The 17966-nt window shown below is 26.7% G+C and overlaps 1 protein-coding gene across 1 annotated transcript in view; it reads right to left on the bottom strand.

Moving 5' to 3' along the window:
* Positions 1-1362: 1362 nt before the first annotated feature.
* The window catches only part of LOC100160955 (voltage-dependent calcium channel type D subunit alpha-1), a 34013-nt gene continuing 17409 nt past the window's right edge, over positions 1363-17966 (bottom strand). Inside the window, exons 13-37 of the mRNA XM_016807019.2 lie at positions 17509-17660; positions 17235-17445; positions 15453-15573; positions 14685-14770; positions 14490-14605; positions 14335-14417; positions 14160-14268; positions 12874-13003; positions 12623-12798; positions 12470-12572; positions 10100-10207; positions 6522-6574; positions 6194-6340; positions 5916-6117; positions 5536-5805; positions 4721-4804; positions 4431-4646; positions 4232-4337; positions 3781-4157; positions 3471-3675; positions 3268-3401; positions 3100-3201; positions 2919-3023; positions 1615-1653; positions 1363-1498 (exon numbers count right to left, since the gene is read on the bottom strand). Coding sequence (XP_016662508.1) covers positions 1394-1498; positions 1615-1653; positions 2919-3023; positions 3100-3201; positions 3268-3401; positions 3471-3675; positions 3781-4157; positions 4232-4337; positions 4431-4646; positions 4721-4804; positions 5536-5805; positions 5916-6117; positions 6194-6340; positions 6522-6574; positions 10100-10207; positions 12470-12572; positions 12623-12798; positions 12874-13003; positions 14160-14268; positions 14335-14417; positions 14490-14605; positions 14685-14770; positions 15453-15573; positions 17235-17445; positions 17509-17660 — 3540 coding nt within the window. The 3' untranslated portion in view covers positions 1363-1393. The remainder of the gene's footprint in view (positions 1499-1614; positions 1654-2918; positions 3024-3099; positions 3202-3267; positions 3402-3470; positions 3676-3780; positions 4158-4231; positions 4338-4430; positions 4647-4720; positions 4805-5535; positions 5806-5915; positions 6118-6193; positions 6341-6521; positions 6575-10099; positions 10208-12469; positions 12573-12622; positions 12799-12873; positions 13004-14159; positions 14269-14334; positions 14418-14489; positions 14606-14684; positions 14771-15452; positions 15574-17234; positions 17446-17508; positions 17661-17966) is intronic.

The raw sequence follows: 17966 nt of genomic DNA on the forward strand, positions 1-17966 counted from the left end.
GGCCCCAATAACCGTCACGCGGCTATTTTACATTTCTTAATATCTCTTAAAGTAATAATGTTTTTTACATCGGATTTTCACCAAATCATTTCATATAGCCATAGTTACAATAATTTAACATTTAAAAATAATTTAAATAATTTTTTTTTTTGTGTTGTGTGCTCCTTTAATAACGTTTAAATTTAGTACTTACATAATATATATTTAAATTTAATATACCTATGTTATATGTATTATCACAAATATGTTTTTGAGCTGAATACACGTTTTTTGTTTTTCTGAATAATTTTTTGTAAGGTTTTCGTAGTCATGGTTACTTAAGGGGATTCGATACCGTGATTTTCCGTTTTTGTCTAACACACGCGTGACATAGTATTTTAGACGTGTTTTTTGACAAACAAACCAATTGATCTAATGAAGCGATAAGAATTCTGAAAACAGATTTGTCGTCTAGTCTACTTGAAATTATATTTCCCACATTTTTGTTATTATCGCCTAAATTCCTAAAAATGTCATATTAAATGCACAGTTATTTTTTTTTTGTTAAGTACTTTGAAACATACTACCTTTTGAAACTTACTACCTTTTATTATATTATTATGTTTAAACTAAAAAAAGGTGGATAAGTGGATGTCGCTCTGCTGTATAGTAGGTTACAAGTGGCTCACTATATAATGGATAGTATTAAATTTGAATTCCGTGATATAATATCACTGGATAAGAAAAACGATTCTGAGCGGAGACGGTATGTCAGTTTAGGTATAAGGTATCTTATATACTTATCTATGGTATTAAAAAAAAAAATGACCAATAATAGGTATCTATAATAAATTCCAAATTAATCATATCACAATATCCATTAGGTACTTATAACGCGTTATACATCAACAACAAATCGTGGTACTATCATAGATATATAATAGTATACTTTAGAAGTTTCAAGTACCCACAAATAATATTATACAATCACAACAAAATAACTAAAATAGTTATTCCAGATTTTTTATTATGTAATTTCGTCCAAATTTGAGCTTAAAATTACTATAAAAATAAACTGTGTTTATGTTTTTTTTTAGATTTTTTGGTAACAGAATTAACTACTTACGTGGAATCTTGTTTTACATTTTCAATCTTTAGATATAAAGGTTGAAAATTTTATAAATTTTTAACTACGAAATAATTATTCAATTTTAAATTTTCTAATTTAGTCCTTCTTATGTCGTAGTACCTCCGCTGGGAGGCCTCTACACTCAGTCTAATCTGTCGTTATTTATTTTTATTTTATTTTATTTTATTTAATTCATCAATTGTTCTTATTGTTCTATTTTAGTAACAGATTGAATAAAAATCTTTTAATACAAAAAAAAAAAATATTATGAATTTGAATAACATTTTACCTATGTAGTGAAACAGATCCATTTTGAATTTTGGTATCTCGCCGCTGTTTTGCATAGCTGCCCGGTAAATAATCTACTTCGATTGAACTCGACGGAGACAGCTAGAGTAGAATAACCCGCGGGCAATTATTTTTATTTTTTTTTGGTCAATCAATATATAAATAAGGTAACGTTAACATTAAATTAATAGTATTATAATATAGATCATAGAAAATACCTTTGTCACATTTCTTCCTGATACTTGTAAGTAATTTTTCTGAAAAAATGTATAATTTCTGTGATATTAGAAAATAATAAGGTAGTTATATAAATATTATAATATTATATATTTAAAAATAAACAAACAATATGTTCCATATTGGACACCGGGGGTTAGTATAAATTTTAGATACGTAACAAACTATTAGTTTTTTAGTTCAACAATAATAATCACTACCTAGTATATTTGAAGACATTCATAAATTTGTTTTATATTTTTAATTAATGCACATAATACGCACAAATGATATAAGAATAAAATCTATTTCTATTTGTGGGTATCTGAGTTGTTATAATTGGACATTTTGTATATTTTCATAATTTGCATTTTTAAACTAATTCAGTGGATACGTGTAATATTATAATTCATCTATTTTGAATCTAAATACGTACTATAATTGTTTATTTGTAGGGATGTACCTATAAATGAACATGGATAGGTTTATGGTAGGTATCAATTATTTAAGTCTGTATTAAAAATAATTAAGTTTATTTTAGTTTAGGTTAATAATTTAAAATTAATAATGGTACTTTTTATTGTTATATTAATCAGGTTAGTGAAAAATCATAAATTATTAAATTAATATTTTAAGTAATTTGTTGACTAATTTTGTAGTAGACACTATTGATTATTTACTAAAAATTCGTAAAGTAAATCAACATAAATATTTCACATAGGTGGATATAGGTAACTAATTATATAGCTCGTTAAATCATGTTTTTTTCCATAATTTAAACTTTTAAATGTATTCAAATAGATAGGTTATCATAATAGCACCTATAATAAAAACTGTGCTTTTTAAAATTGTAGTTCAATGGAACATACTACAAACAATTTCTACTTTTACCTATATTATTATTAAATGATAAATTAGGAATATTTGAATAATTTTTATTATTCACACAATTAGTCGATTTAGTAAATGCAGTAGAGTTAGATGCGTATGTGTAGGATCTAAAATCTATTCCAAATGTAACTATCAAGCATTTTATAACTATACAGTATAATATTATATATTATTAAGCTTATTCAACTGCCGAATGTATCAATATATAATATTATTATATGAATGCTATTATATTGTTAGTTCACTAGCAACAGTAACAACTACTTCAGAACCTAACTTTCAACTTTAAGCCTAAAAATTTTAACTACGCGCATATATTTAGTAACTGTAATTAGTAAGAAAACATGAAAACTGTTAGTTTTATATCATGTTTGATCAAAAACCGAAATCACAGTCTATCAAGTGCGTAGCTTACATGCTTCTTTTTCGAATGAGTATTGCTTACTCTAAATGACCGTCTCAAACTGCCCGTCCTACGTCTCATCGATGACCAAACGCTGCCAAAGAGCGTATGATTTCTCTTCAAATTTATAAACGATTTTAGAACTGTATTTTAAAATGCATTAACTATTGATATGTATGATTAGAATAAATACCCTATGTGATGGTTCAGGATTATCGTCGATTAGTTCATCAAGGTTTCCAGATATAGCCCGTTTGATTTCAGGACCAGCATCATGCAAAGTTCGTAAGCCAGCCTATAAAAATAATGTTTGCTCAGTGTAAAATACAATTATACATTTTCCATATTTAGCAATGTCTACCTGGAGAGTAACAGTATTACGAGCTTCTTTATCGCCTTCCTTGAGTTCTTGTTCTTTTCGTTTTTTAAATCGTCGGAAATAATCTTGGATCAAGAATGTTGCATAGAATTTGCCCACAGTGACTTCGTCATCAACTATTATAATACATTTTGGTTAATGAATATTGAAAACGATTACCTATAACAAAGTTAAAAACGCTGTACCTCCTGGAGGTGGCACAACTTGATCTAATAGTTTTGGACTGGTTCGTTTCCAAATTTTTTTGATAACGGCTCTTAATTCTGCATTGGCATCATCAATGTTGCCTTCAGATTTAATGTGTAATGATGTTCTAACAACAGCAAACAATGTTGCATTAAACAAAACTGTGCCATCACTGTTTAATGGCATGTTCATTGAAACCAGTCTCTAAATATTGATTTAAAAATATTTGTGTCATATTCCAGTTAATATTGATTATTGGATAATGAGTTATAATTAGTTTAGATACTGACAATAATTAAAATTAAGTACCTTACACGCGACTCGATGTGGACATAGTTTACCAAATCCCAAAGGGGGTGAAATCTTTCTCAACAGAGTTACTACGTCCAGATGCTTTATTCTACCTTTGGCGTCGGGGTCATATTCACTCCACAACCTTATAAACTCGTCTAAATGATGGGGTCCAAGTATAGACCAATCTCTTGTTAAATAATCAAAGTTATCCATTATAACTGCGACAAACAAATTGATGATCAAAAATGAACACAGCACATAAAATGAAATAAAATATGGAAAAGCAAAGTCAGAGCCACAGCAATTATCATCAGTTTTATCAGCCTCGTTATCGCAGAAAACTTCGTTCGGTCGGTAAGCACATGACATCATTATATCTTGCCAAGCTTCACCTATTTAAGAAATAATTAATTTTCTTCATATTTTAAGGCATGACGTAAAATTATAAACTAATTAATCAATTTACCGGTAGCAGATCGGAAAAGAATTAGAACTGCTTGAGGAAATGTCTGGAAATGATTGTTTCTATGGATTGCAGAATCTTCAGTGTCTTTTGCTATTCTCCCAAAAATCTGTCACAACATATTTTATTCCATAATATTTAAAATGTATGTACTCATAAATAAAAAAATTAATTTCATTATAATAATGATTGAAACTATTACCTGCATCCCAATGACTGCATAAATGAAGAACAGCATCACAATCAAAAGTGCAACATATGGTAGAGCTTGAAATGATTTTATGAAAGTCCACAACAATGTTCTAATACCATCACCACGGCTTAATAACTTAACGAGACGCATAACACGAAATAGTCGAAAAAAGTTAATCGACAATTTTCTTTCTTTTTTCTTTGGAGCGTTAGTGATATTAGGAGGCTAATAAAAAATAAAAATTGACAATAATATACCTATTGATAAATGTACTATACGCGCAATACTCAAATACATACGGACAAATTTTCAACAACGATATCTATGAAACTTCCCAGTACAATTATGAAATCAAATACATTCCATGCATCGCCAAAATAATTCTAAAAAAAAATCAAACAATTAAAAATGAGATGCGGTACGTATGTACGCGTTGGGAGTAGCTACTAGCTACCAGAGAGAGCGAGTTGAGCCCGGCACGTCCCGACGTCCGTGGAGACGCTGTGACATGCCGGACGCGGGTTGGTGTCACCAACCGCAGCAGGGGAACGCGAATGTATTGATTTTACGATGATGCGTGTTTTTTTATTTATTGACTGTCATTACCTCTTAGGATAGTGCAAATGCTTAGATTTTCTTACACAACATCTTTTCTGATAGGAATGTGAATATCGTTGGTACTTTAGCGGGTCAAAAGTAAAAAATATCTAATAATTTTAAAATCGTAGGGAAAAACTAAATAAAATTTTTAAAAAAAAACGGGAATTTTTACGAAAAATTGGTTTATAGCTGAAAATTTAATATTTAGAACAAGGTTCCAAATAAGTAGGTTATTCTGTAACCACACCACAAAACTACCACCCGGTCCCGTAACGTTTATTCACTGACATAAAATATGTTATACATAGGTGAAGGCCTCTAACCACCCTGAAAATCTGGCCTTTGGTCAACAGAATTATTAGTAGGAGGTACATCAAAACTGTGATTGTAGATAGAAGATCAATAGTAGGTATACTTTTAAGTTTTCAGAATAATTGTTAATTTTATGCTAAAATATTTTCAGACTTTAAGTTTGAAAAAAATCTTATTAGATTACTAAATTAAGAATAAGTACCTTGAAACGAAAAGCCGCTAGTTTGAATACGAATTCCAGTGCGAATACTGCAGTGAAAAATAAATTCAACATGTCCAAGATGCTATCGTAGTATTGTGGTTGTCTATAGAATTTCATTGCAAGTGTAATGGTGTTTACCATAATTAACACAAAAATGGTATATTCAAATGGCTGTGACGTCACGAACCACCACACTTTGTATTGACATCGATGCTTCGGTATGTAACGACGGACTGGTTTGGCTTTCAGTGCAAATGCTATACAGTTTCTCTAAGAATACGTTATAAGTAAAAACAAATCATAATATAGGTATACATGACAGGTGTATAATATTTATGTTCAGCGTGTTTACTAAAAATATAAAATGTCGTATGATTTACTTGGTTTTTATCAAGTTCGCAATTCTTGTATTCCTGTTCTCCTTCATTTTGAAACGTCACTATAACGAAACCAACAAATATATTAACCATAAAAAACGCTATTATAATTATATATATGATGTAATATGCGGCAACGATTGGTCTATAGTTGTGTATCGGACCCTTTTCTTCCTCATTGGAATCTATTGACTTTTGTAATAGTCTATAATACGAAAATAACATTTCATTAATAAACCAATGTTTTTAATGATATATACAAATAATAAACACATTCTTACGAAGGCCATCCCTCAAATGTGGATACAGTGAAGAGAGTAAGCATAGCTTTGGCTACATCATCAAAATGGAACGAGTTGCGTTCCCATTTTCTATCTTCCTTTTTAGGAGTATCGACATCACCGTGGTCGAACGTTAGGTACAAGCCTCTATAAAATAAAAGCTACTTACTTAGTATATGAAACAATGAGGTAGGTACTAATAAATAATAATATTTTAAGCATTAAATAATAGGTATCTCACAATTTAAATTATATTAATGAAACTCAATATAGTATGTGAAATAAAAAAATGCAGTATTGTAAAAATTAAATTATATTTAATACTAACTGGCATTCAAATTCTGTAGTTTTGGAAAGATCATTACACGAAAAAAATTTCCCCTATAATCATACAAAAATCTCAAACAACATTTTTATCATAAGTACATAAAATAATTATTAAAATATATTAATGTTTAGAGTAAAAATAAAGGAATCAAGTATTGAAGTATTAAAGTCGTAATAATCAAGCTAAAGATTAACTGTAATTAAAAGGTTATGTACTTATGTACAAAATTAATATTAATAGGATGTGAATAAATTAAATAATTATTAACGTGCGTACGACAAATTAAAACATGCAAATTACAACTAATTATTAGTAGATAAGTGTTACAAACGAATAGGGTCATAGCTAATATAAATACCTATTATATATAGTTATGTTCAAATGATTAATATGCACAATAAACATCATTAGAGATAGGAGTTATTATTATTATATTTGTTGTATCATATTTAAAAAACGGACCATTATGATTGAACAAAATCGGACAAAAAATAGACATTTTAAAATAGACATCAAAGCGCATTTTGAAATTGGCGATTTTAAAAATTAAAATTCAATTTTTATAGTAGTAGAAACAACCATAATATTACAACCCCTTCATTTAGATGGGTATTTTTGATTAGCTTAACAATGATTCCCAATTGAACAGATGCATAACAAAATTCATAATACCTATTGTAGTCGAATCCTAGTTACAACGGTATCTCTTCTGCACAAATTAAGTTACAGATTATAATTATAAATATCATAATTTTTAGGTAAGTGGGTTATAGTTAAATATAGATTTTGACAACAATGCTGTAAGTAAACGATTGATAAAATATTTTATACAAGCCAATAAACTGCGTTACCAGTAGGTAGTTTCATGCTCCCTAACTGGTTCTACACGATATTAAAATTACAATATAGGTACACTTAAAACATATATTATAAATAGACCACACACTTATGGTGGTGTTGGCCAAATACTTTATGGTAGTATTTGCGAAACATTCTCTGAGATATCAAAATAGCGTGTAAAAAATGTAAAAAAAAATGTTATTAAATGATATAAAAAATTTGCACAAAATATGCAGATCATGCAGTATACTTAAAGAATTACATTCTCTATAGTATTCACAAATTTAACTAACTATTTTTATTAATTTAAAAAGTAATTACAAAATAATGTTTCATCTGTTATGCAAAAGTGCTATAAAATTGTAGTGTCAAATACCTAGTTTATGTTTAAAAGATTATAATTTATAGGTAATTTGTTAAATAAAAGACAAGATTTTTAATTGATAACTTAACTTAACATTGTGAAGAAAACAATTAAAAATAATGATTTGATAACTAAGATTTGCATGGACAATTCAACAAAACATAAGAAGTCTTATTTATAACAATTACTATTATCGTACTTATTTACTTGAAATTGCCAAGTCTTGTTAAATAAATAAATTGAACACTTTTGCCTATCAGAAATTAATTACACATGAGCCAAATTGTATATATAAATATTAGCTATTAAAAATGCATACATTAACTAAACTACATACGATTGCATCGATAGAACTACAATATAAAATAAACGTTAAACCTACTTTAAGACCTATAGCAGGTTATAGTAAGTATATAATACGTTAAGTATAATAAAATTGTATACAAAATAAATTTTTTTCATTACAAAATATTTGAAATTTAACAATGTCTACAGAATATATTATTTGTACAAGAAAGCTATAGAATTACCTTAAAAAGCTGAACTCCTATGACAGCAAACATGAACTGAAGTAAATATGTAACCAGCATGATATTTCCGATGGTCTTAATTGCAACTATCACGCATTTCACTACATACTATAAAAAAAGGAAAACTATCAAATAAATACAATTAACTAGTGGTCTACAAGTTTCAAGTGAATATTAATACAATCCTTATATACAATTTTGCCATTAATTACTAGAAACATAAAATTAAAAATATAAATAAATGAGTACTTTTTAAAACTTTATTGAGAGGATGTTTCAAATCCTAAAAAAAATCAGTAAGTTAGTTCCTAAAATGATAAGTAATGTATAACAATCAAAAAAAAAAAATTATATTAACATAAAAATAGTAAATAACAGTATTTTATCAAAATACCTTTTACAACAAATAACAATAAAATAATATTATATTTTAAATTTAATAAATAATCTGTTTGTTTTCCTACCAAATCCTGTTAAATTAACAATGAAGCATAAATATCCTTTTCATATAAAACTTTCATTATTTTTAAACACAAATGAGGAATAAAAACGTAAATACTTGTAAAGATAAAAATTAATATAATAACAAAACATTAAATATAAATAATCAAAACTAAAGTCTCAATCTCAATACTCATGTTAACAAGTTCATAATAACAATAATTACAATTAAACTATAATTAACTATCTAAATATATTTTCAATGCATGTATTTTTACTAGGTAATGTTTTTTATTTTTAACATTTCAATCGATTCAACGATTTTATGTTAAGAGGATTCGATACCGTCTCTAACAGTTCAATAAAGGCAATTTTCTAAGTGCATGCGTAATGCGTGCAATCGTAAACAATTCAAATATGTGTTCTGAAAATTAATCTGATTACTAGGATAATCTGTACAATTGGAATAGGATAGGTCTATTATGGTAGAAAACCTAGCTGAGATCAAATACTCTTAATCTCACTTTTTATTTTTATCAAATAATGTCCTATTGTTATCTATTAATTACTAACAAACAACAAATTTATTGGGCATTATCATTTAAAATTAAAACTTTTCTAATTTTTAGATTATAAAATCTTAATTATAGAATATGATTAAGCAATAAAGCAACTACACATACACAGACGTATAATGTGTAGCTACGTCATAATATTCATAAAGTAACATAAAACTACAAATTACAATATATTATTAATAATCCAAAGAATTAAAATATACATTATACAATTTGAATTAAATATTTGTATGCAAAAATTAACATATTAATGACCTAATTACTTATATTTATGAAAAAAAAATACATTTTTAAGAAGAAACAACTTATATTAGGTATGGTAAAACATTTACATTTATATTTAAGTATATAAATATTATAATTCACTCATAATATTTCAATCTATAATAAACATTTTATGAGATTTAGAATATAATATCTTATCAATATGGTTTTTAATTGAGATTTTAATATCGTGTAGATAATTATGAATTATTAGCAATGCTTTTTTTGTTGTAAGTATATGCTATACTTACGATTAAATAAAAACAACAATTCTACTTAAAAAACAAAATTTATATCGGAACAATCTATGTAAATTGTCAAATATACCTATATATTTTAAACAGAACATTAATTGTTAGGAGGTTGAAAATGCCACGACGCCAGTTAATTATTTAACTTATAGGTAACAAGTAAATAATAAAATAGTTACTTTGGTTAAATTTTTGTTTCAGAAAATGTCATTAGATAAAAATTGAAATAGGATGGTGGGTAATGTGCAATAACATTATGAGGAACGAAAATTTGGCACGGATATATTATTATGCCTCTAATCGGTCGTACCTTAAATAATTGAACTCCGATTACTGCGAACATGAATTGAAGAAGGCATGTTACCAGCACTATGTTCCCGATCGTTTTGACCGCAACAATGACACACTGCACTACATGCTAAACATTTCGTATTATTTAATTTGTTATAACTTATAACTCAAACGTATGGCTGATAAGTGATAAGCATATATTATATCATATTAAAAAATAAAATTAATACACTATCATAACAGGTAGTCAGTATCTGATGGATAACATTGATTATAAAAATTATTGTAATATAATTATTTCTATAAAATATTAAAATATTATAAATCATATTGTCATCTAATTTTAGTTTTATGAAAACACAGAAAAAATTTACAGGAGAAGTCACTGTGTTGTATAGTAGGTTACGAGTGTACCTCGTCATTGTGTAGGTAACTGTAACATAAACAGATCCAGTGGTGGGGCTCACACCACACACATACATATGTCCACATATTTTTTAAAAAAATATTTAATTTAATAATACAGGAATTAAACAAATTATAAATAAATAAATAGTGTAACTATTTAATAACATTTAGATTTTTGAATGTAATAAATTATTTTTTTAATTTATTGTTCATAATATAGTATATACCAATATTATAATAAGAGCACGGCATAAGGTAACAAATTAATAAATAATACTGTACAGTCTTTGAAACCACATGCTACACAGTATACACATTATCATCGATGCAATAATTTGATAAATTTATTAAATATTAACACCATTTTTAAACGTTAAATAAACTATGATTTTATAATAAAACTAGGTACTTATGTTTCAATTTTTAAATTAAATGTAAAATTGAAAATTTTGAATTCAAATCAATACATACCTAACGAATTGTGTATTTACTTGAATCGTGCAAGTTAAAACGAACAGGTTATTGCACGATATCAAGTTTTTTTCTGGATTATTAATTATTTTATACAGTGTCTCTCTTTAGTAAACGGCAATAACTTTTGTACTAATTAATATCATTTAAAAAATTATTATTAGAGCCACAATGATTTGTATTCAATGTAATTTTATGGTTTACTCATCTCAATATATAAAAATTGAAATAATAGTTTTGCATAAAAATCCGGGACTGCCGATTAATATAAGCCGATTGTAAATACAATAATATGTATATTAATTAAAATATTAACTATAAAATATGTTCATTGAGTATTCGTGTAGGTACCTACCTACGCAAGTTTTAAGTTTTGGCAGAAAGCGGGCTGGTTAGAAGGGGCTAATATTAATTATTCATATATCTACGGTATACATATATACGTTTAGTAGGTGTGCGGGTGGGAATGAGGACAAACATTGTGAGACACTCTGTACAGGTGCATAGTGCATATAATTATAATATAGAATATAGAGACATTTATAATTATAAAAACATTCTAATTTCATTATTCATACATTGCAATATGAATAATGTATCATTTTGAATTATTTCATTCAAATTTGTGCAACATAAAATATATTTTAATAAAAAAACAATGGTATATAATAATTGTTCACCAATTATGTTAACAAAATAGTATGTTTGGGATACCCAAGTTATTGATAAATGAAGCGCTTAGGCAAATTCTATGATTCTATAATATATTTGAAAAGGTTTTGTATTATAAGAAGTCAATATTAACGTTATGGATATATTATTGTTATTATTATTATTATTATTTAAGCATTAAGGATAAAACTGATAAAGACAATTAAATATTAATTAACTGCAATAAAAAAGTGTATTATTATTTAACTATATGTCTATATACTATTTTAGACGTATTAAATAGCATAGGTTTTATAACAGACTTGGACTAACTCATATAAACTAACGATTACAAATTCTACTATTTTCTAATTACGTATAAGTTATAACAATATTAGGTATTCATTCTAAATTAAAATACAAAACTTGACTACACAAAATACAGATTATTTAAAACTACTTAGTATTTAGGTATATCAATAATAAACTTTAAGACTATATAATTTATTGATTATTCATATTATGTACCATTAAATCATTGCTACAATGGTTATGGTATATTATACAATATGTCTAATACCTTTATACATCAATAGAATATAAAACATATTTCCTTGAATTCATAAATTTTAAAATATTTAACACCAACTACTATAAATAATAATAAAAAAATGACAATGCGTCTTGCAGGTATTGATTTTTTTTTAAATATTATATGTATATATCTAAAAAAAAATGTATGTTATTTTATGAAATAAACTCATTTAAGAGAATATCAAAAAATACTGGAATGATCTCTTACAACATTTTATAATTTTAAAAAAATCCTTAAACATTTCTTTGTAATATTTATACTTACTTTCAGTCCTTTTGCTCTATTTATAGCACGTAAAGGCCTGAGTACTCGCAAGACTCTCAAGACTTTTACTAATGACATTGGTCCCGCGCTAAAATTTTGCGTACTATTATTTTAAAATAGTATATACTGTTTAATTTTTTTTAAGTTACATACCTTGCCATTTTAGAAATAACCGTCAATAGTGAGACCGCAACAACCAAAAGATCTAAGAGATTGAAGAATGATCTACAGAATGCTCCATCATGCAGAACAAATCCGTATGAGATTATTTTAAAAATTATTTCAAGAGTGAAAACTGCCGTGAAGAAATGATCAAATTTTTTTAAAACCTATGATAAATATAAAATAATTTTTTGGAACTATAATATTTTGCAATATCTATATATAGGTTTAGTTATACTTACGTTATTTCTTTCTGAATCTGCTTTCAACGGATCTTCTGCTGCTAATAACGCAGAAGAAACCATAATGCATACTAATATAAAATTACTAAAGTATGTATGGTTGTGCAACCAATGACAAAACGTTCGAACCCTAAACAAATTATAAAAATATCTCTTTCGTATTTTATTAATAAATTTAAAAAAAAAAATCAAATTTCCACAGAGTACCTATATGTTATTGTTATAGATATGTCATTGTTAGATCAAGTGTATTGCAATATTTATTATACCTAAATATATCAAATTCAAATGTGGGTTATTATCAGTAGGTACCTAATAATCATCAATTAGTAATATTGTCTGCACCGTACAAAGCTGATCCTAAGACGAGTGACTGAGTAAGTTTTTGTAATTTTATATTTAAAGTACCTTCAATACTATTTACACCAATTATTTAACTAATTTATATGTGAGCCTGCATTATATAGAAAATGTAATACTATAAAAATGTTACCTACGACCTATCAATCACTGTTGATAATATATATTTAGAACGTTTTATGTACCTAAGCGAGTAGTGAATGATTTCATAAGTAACATGACTCATAGGTTGATTCAATTTTGGTTATATTTTCAATTACCTATATTTATATTAATGCATGAATATACCATTTTAAGAGGACGTGGTATCCGCAAGTGTTATCTCCGTCTTACAAGTGCGTAATAAATCAAATTTTCCGCTCAACAAATCACGTTTAGCTCAGTTAGCTTAAAAATTAGAGTGAATCGACTTATTATAAAAATTGATAGTAAAAACATTGTCTAGGCAATCTCGTAGGTTTTTTATGATGATTTAATTTTAAAACCAGTTATGAGTATTTTAAGATTTACAAACAATATGCAATTTTAAAACACTCATAACTCGCTTTAAAACCAAAATATAATAAAAAGCCTAGTATTATATTGCCCATCTTACCTTTAGATTTTATAAGAGGTCAATTCACTCTAATTTTTAAACTAACGGAGCTAAACGTGATTCGTTGAGCGTACATTTGCTATGTTACGCACTTATAAGACAGAGATACAAGACATACGGGTGCCACGTCCTCTTAAATCAATAACTGAGGAGAGGTAACAATAAATAAATATATATATTATTTATAGTTTATTCAGTCTACAGTTATGTAGAGCAAAGTCAACTGTAAATATATATCACTGTCATCACAAACTGCAGTTATTCGCTGCACTGGTGTACTGCCAGTACTTTTTTTATATTATAGTTGACTTAATAAAAGTTACTTACCGACTGGTTCGGTGAAAATATGAAAAATGAAGAAGCTGGAGGAATGGGCATTCCTTTATTTGCATTGTTGAACTCTGACATTGGACGGACGCCATCTTCATTTTCTTCGTTTTCTAGAATAAACCAGTACTGTTATAATTACTTACTGGCTACAAAATGATTCAGTTTTATAATTTAACCTGGATTTCCATTTGGTTCGAAATCAAATCCTTCTAAATCGATTTTGATGTTACTGTCACTTTCATAGTCTTTTCTTGATGAACTGTATGAAAATTACAAAACCTTGCTAGACTAAAATTTAATAATTACAAGGCTATAATAAAGCTATAAATACCTTTCATCTGAAAGTTCTTCCTCAGCAGATATACCTTCAGAATTTTCTCCTTGATATTCGTTATCTCTTTCTTTCGATTGACTATTACTTCGAGATTTTTGTTGTTTATCGGGTTGCTAATGGCGATAATAAATTTAATAAATGTTTTAATTAAGTATATACATATAAAGAAAAAAACATTTTGAAAAGCCTTACTTCTTCTTCTTTATCTATTGCGGTTAAAGACTCTGCGTCGGCTAAATTATCTACGGCGATAGCCAAGAAAACATTTAACAGTATATCTGGTATATTATTATGTAGTTAAGGTAGTTTAAAGTTTTGTTTTTTGATAAACGATCGATTTTAATTGTCACGTAAATTATATATTAAAATCACACCGAAAAATACAATTAAAACTATTCAACAAAAGTTTGTACAAAACATTTTTTTAGCTGTTCCTTGATCTCTATCAATAGCGGTAAGGGTAAGTACGTCAAACCTATAATTGTTGTAGAAAAGTACCTAAAACGTATTAGATTTTCATTCTGGAGAGGTGTTTGTGAGAGTAAACGTTAAGAGTAACCTAACCTAACCTAACCTTATACAGGTATACATGGATATCGGCGAAAATCATACATCGGTAAACGGTGACGTACAAATATTAAATACTCATTATTAGTATACAGATTACAGAGAATTATTTACATAATATAGTGTTATAAAATCCATAAGATTATATTATATCGTTAAATTAGTCTTTTGGCTTATTAAAAAGTTTATTGTAAAATGTAAATCATAATTTTAATAATTTAATTTACTTTTGGATAAAAGATATAGGTACCTATTTTGTAAATAGTATTAAATAAGTTAGTATTTATATTTTGTAAATAGTATTATATTCGTTCAGGTAAATTAATAAAAAATTAAAATTCTATCTAAATTCGTGATTAAATTAAACATATTCCAATATTCGTTAAAGGATACAATTACCGCAGATAAACAATATAATGAAGTAGATGCAAGCTAAAATACCAGTTGATGATACACCGTTGTAAGCTTTTATCCCATTGTACATCACAACATTCCAATCTTCACCAGTCAATATCTAAAAAATATTTATACAAAAATAGTGAACTAGTTAAAAAAAAATGGTGGACAAGTGGGGACCGCTCTGCTGTACAGTAGTTGTCGAGCATGTAGTTGTAATGGATGTGTTATATTTGAGTTGAATGATAAATCATTGTATACGAAAAACAAATTATGAGCGGAGACGTTATGTCAGCCTAGCATACTTATATAAATATTCAAAGAAATAATTTAAAAAGATTTAATGAAAATCGAAAATATCTCATAGCTAAAAATAGCGCAACTCCTCGTTGAACGTTTTATTTTTAATAGAGGTAGATGAACTTATTGAAAACCTTCTATTAAAAATTCTAATGTTATCTATGAAAAGAAAAACTTTTATAAATTTCTAACTGAAAAATAATTTATAAAATTTAAGAAAATTATCATGGATATAAATAGCTCAAAATAAGACTTAATAGTTTGATAAAAATTTACCATGCATGGAATATGTTAATACAAATAGTTGGTGAATATTTCAAGAAAATATGGTAATTTGTTTTGGAAATACAACCAAATATCAAAAATTGATTAATGATATAAAATATCATAAAAATTCAAAGTTCAATCCCTCATAAAAATTAATGATAGTTTCAATAAACTCTTTTTTTTGTTATAGGTAAAAAAACGTACTAAGTAAAAAAATACTATCGATAATAATTTTAAAAATTTTTTAAAATATGCAAAATTTCTTAAGGTTCAAAACTACCTCAAAAAATTCAAAAATTTTACAATTAAAAGAAAATGCTAATATAAATATTTGGTAACAATTTTGAAGGTCTACGGCTATTAGTTTTTAAGTTACACCAAAAAAATAAAATCAATGTTTTAAATAATTGGTTTTTAAAAAAAAAAAAATTATATTTTTTTTGGTTATTCTAGACGCTTTGTAAAACTATTTGAAATTTGGAATTTTGTCTTTTCAAATGTACCAACTAAATTCTCTTTTTTATCAGAAAAGATGTTGATTCTAAAAATCGGAGCAGTTTTACTACCCCAAATTTTGATGATAGAGAGAAAAAACTATTTGTCAATACAATAGTATATTCTTTCACTTCGCGCAGAATTAAAATGGGTTATGGTGTATGATAAGTAGAGCTTACATTTTTAAAATATCCTTAGTTCTTGGGATTAAATATTTGTATACATGTTATTTGTTAATAATAGATCTTAAATAGTTGATAAATTATAGATTATAGGTTCCTAAATCTATATTTAAATTTTAAATCTTATCTATAACCTATAATCTATATTCTATATAGACCCATTGATAAGCAGTAAGAAAATAAAATCGGAATTTTTTGAAAACAAATTATTTGTGTTTTGTTTTAGGTAGGTAAATTTACTATATTTTCAAAAACCATATTATTTTAGTTTGTATTAATTATCATACTATATAGACGGGTTCACTTTAAAAATGTTTTTACATTTTTCATGACCGAACGTATAACTGTAGTCTGTATAATATAATATATAATGTGTGGAAATTGTAGAACTACGTATTTTAGTTAATATTTAATTAGGTAGTACTTTATTCTGCACATAAGCGTTTATAAACTACCTATGTGGATAGTAAGTGTATTAAGGTTCATTACCTATGCATAAGGGATGGACATAATTATTAATTACTTAATTACTTACTTGAAATACAGTCAGTAAACTTTGCCAAAACGTATCAAAATTACTACGTGGCTTATAATCTGAGGCGTCAAAGTTAAATTTTCCACCAAATACTTGCATCCCTAATAATGCAAATATTACGATGAAAAGGAACAGTAGAAGCAGCAAAGAAGCAATGGATTGTATCGAATTGAGCAACGAGGCCACTAAATTTGAAAGTGACCTCCAGTACCTATATTGAATTAATTAATATTAAATCATTAAATATTCAAGTTATGATATAATAAATTATTACTTTGTAACTTTAAAAACCCTGAGTAGCCGTACACAACGTAACACTGATACTCCAAGTGGTAACATTAATTCCGTTCGCGTTAAAATCGTTTCGGTTATACTTCCGATGACAACAAAACAGTCAAATCGATTAAAAAGCGAAACAAAATATCCCTAAAAATAATAGAATAATTTGTTAAGGATTTTATGTTTATAAAATTAAAATAATTTGTTATTATTCACAAAGTTGAGTTTCTCCCATTGCTCCAAATCATAGTATAGGATAATATTATGAGAACGGCCATCCTTGTCCTACATCTCCATTGGGCTCTATTCCTCTCCTCTTATTTACTTACACCACCTAATTTCACGTAATTCTCTATTCTGTTTATCCATCTCTTCTATAATTTATATATCTTGTAAAAGAAATGATGATGACTATTTAAAAACAGTTGCAACAGTAATTTTTAAAAATGATTT

This window comes from Acyrthosiphon pisum, chromosome X, assembly GCF_005508785.2.
Source record: "Acyrthosiphon pisum isolate AL4f chromosome X, pea_aphid_22Mar2018_4r6ur, whole genome shotgun sequence".
In the NCBI taxonomy this organism is placed as follows: domain Eukaryota; kingdom Metazoa; phylum Arthropoda; class Insecta; order Hemiptera; family Aphididae; genus Acyrthosiphon; species Acyrthosiphon pisum.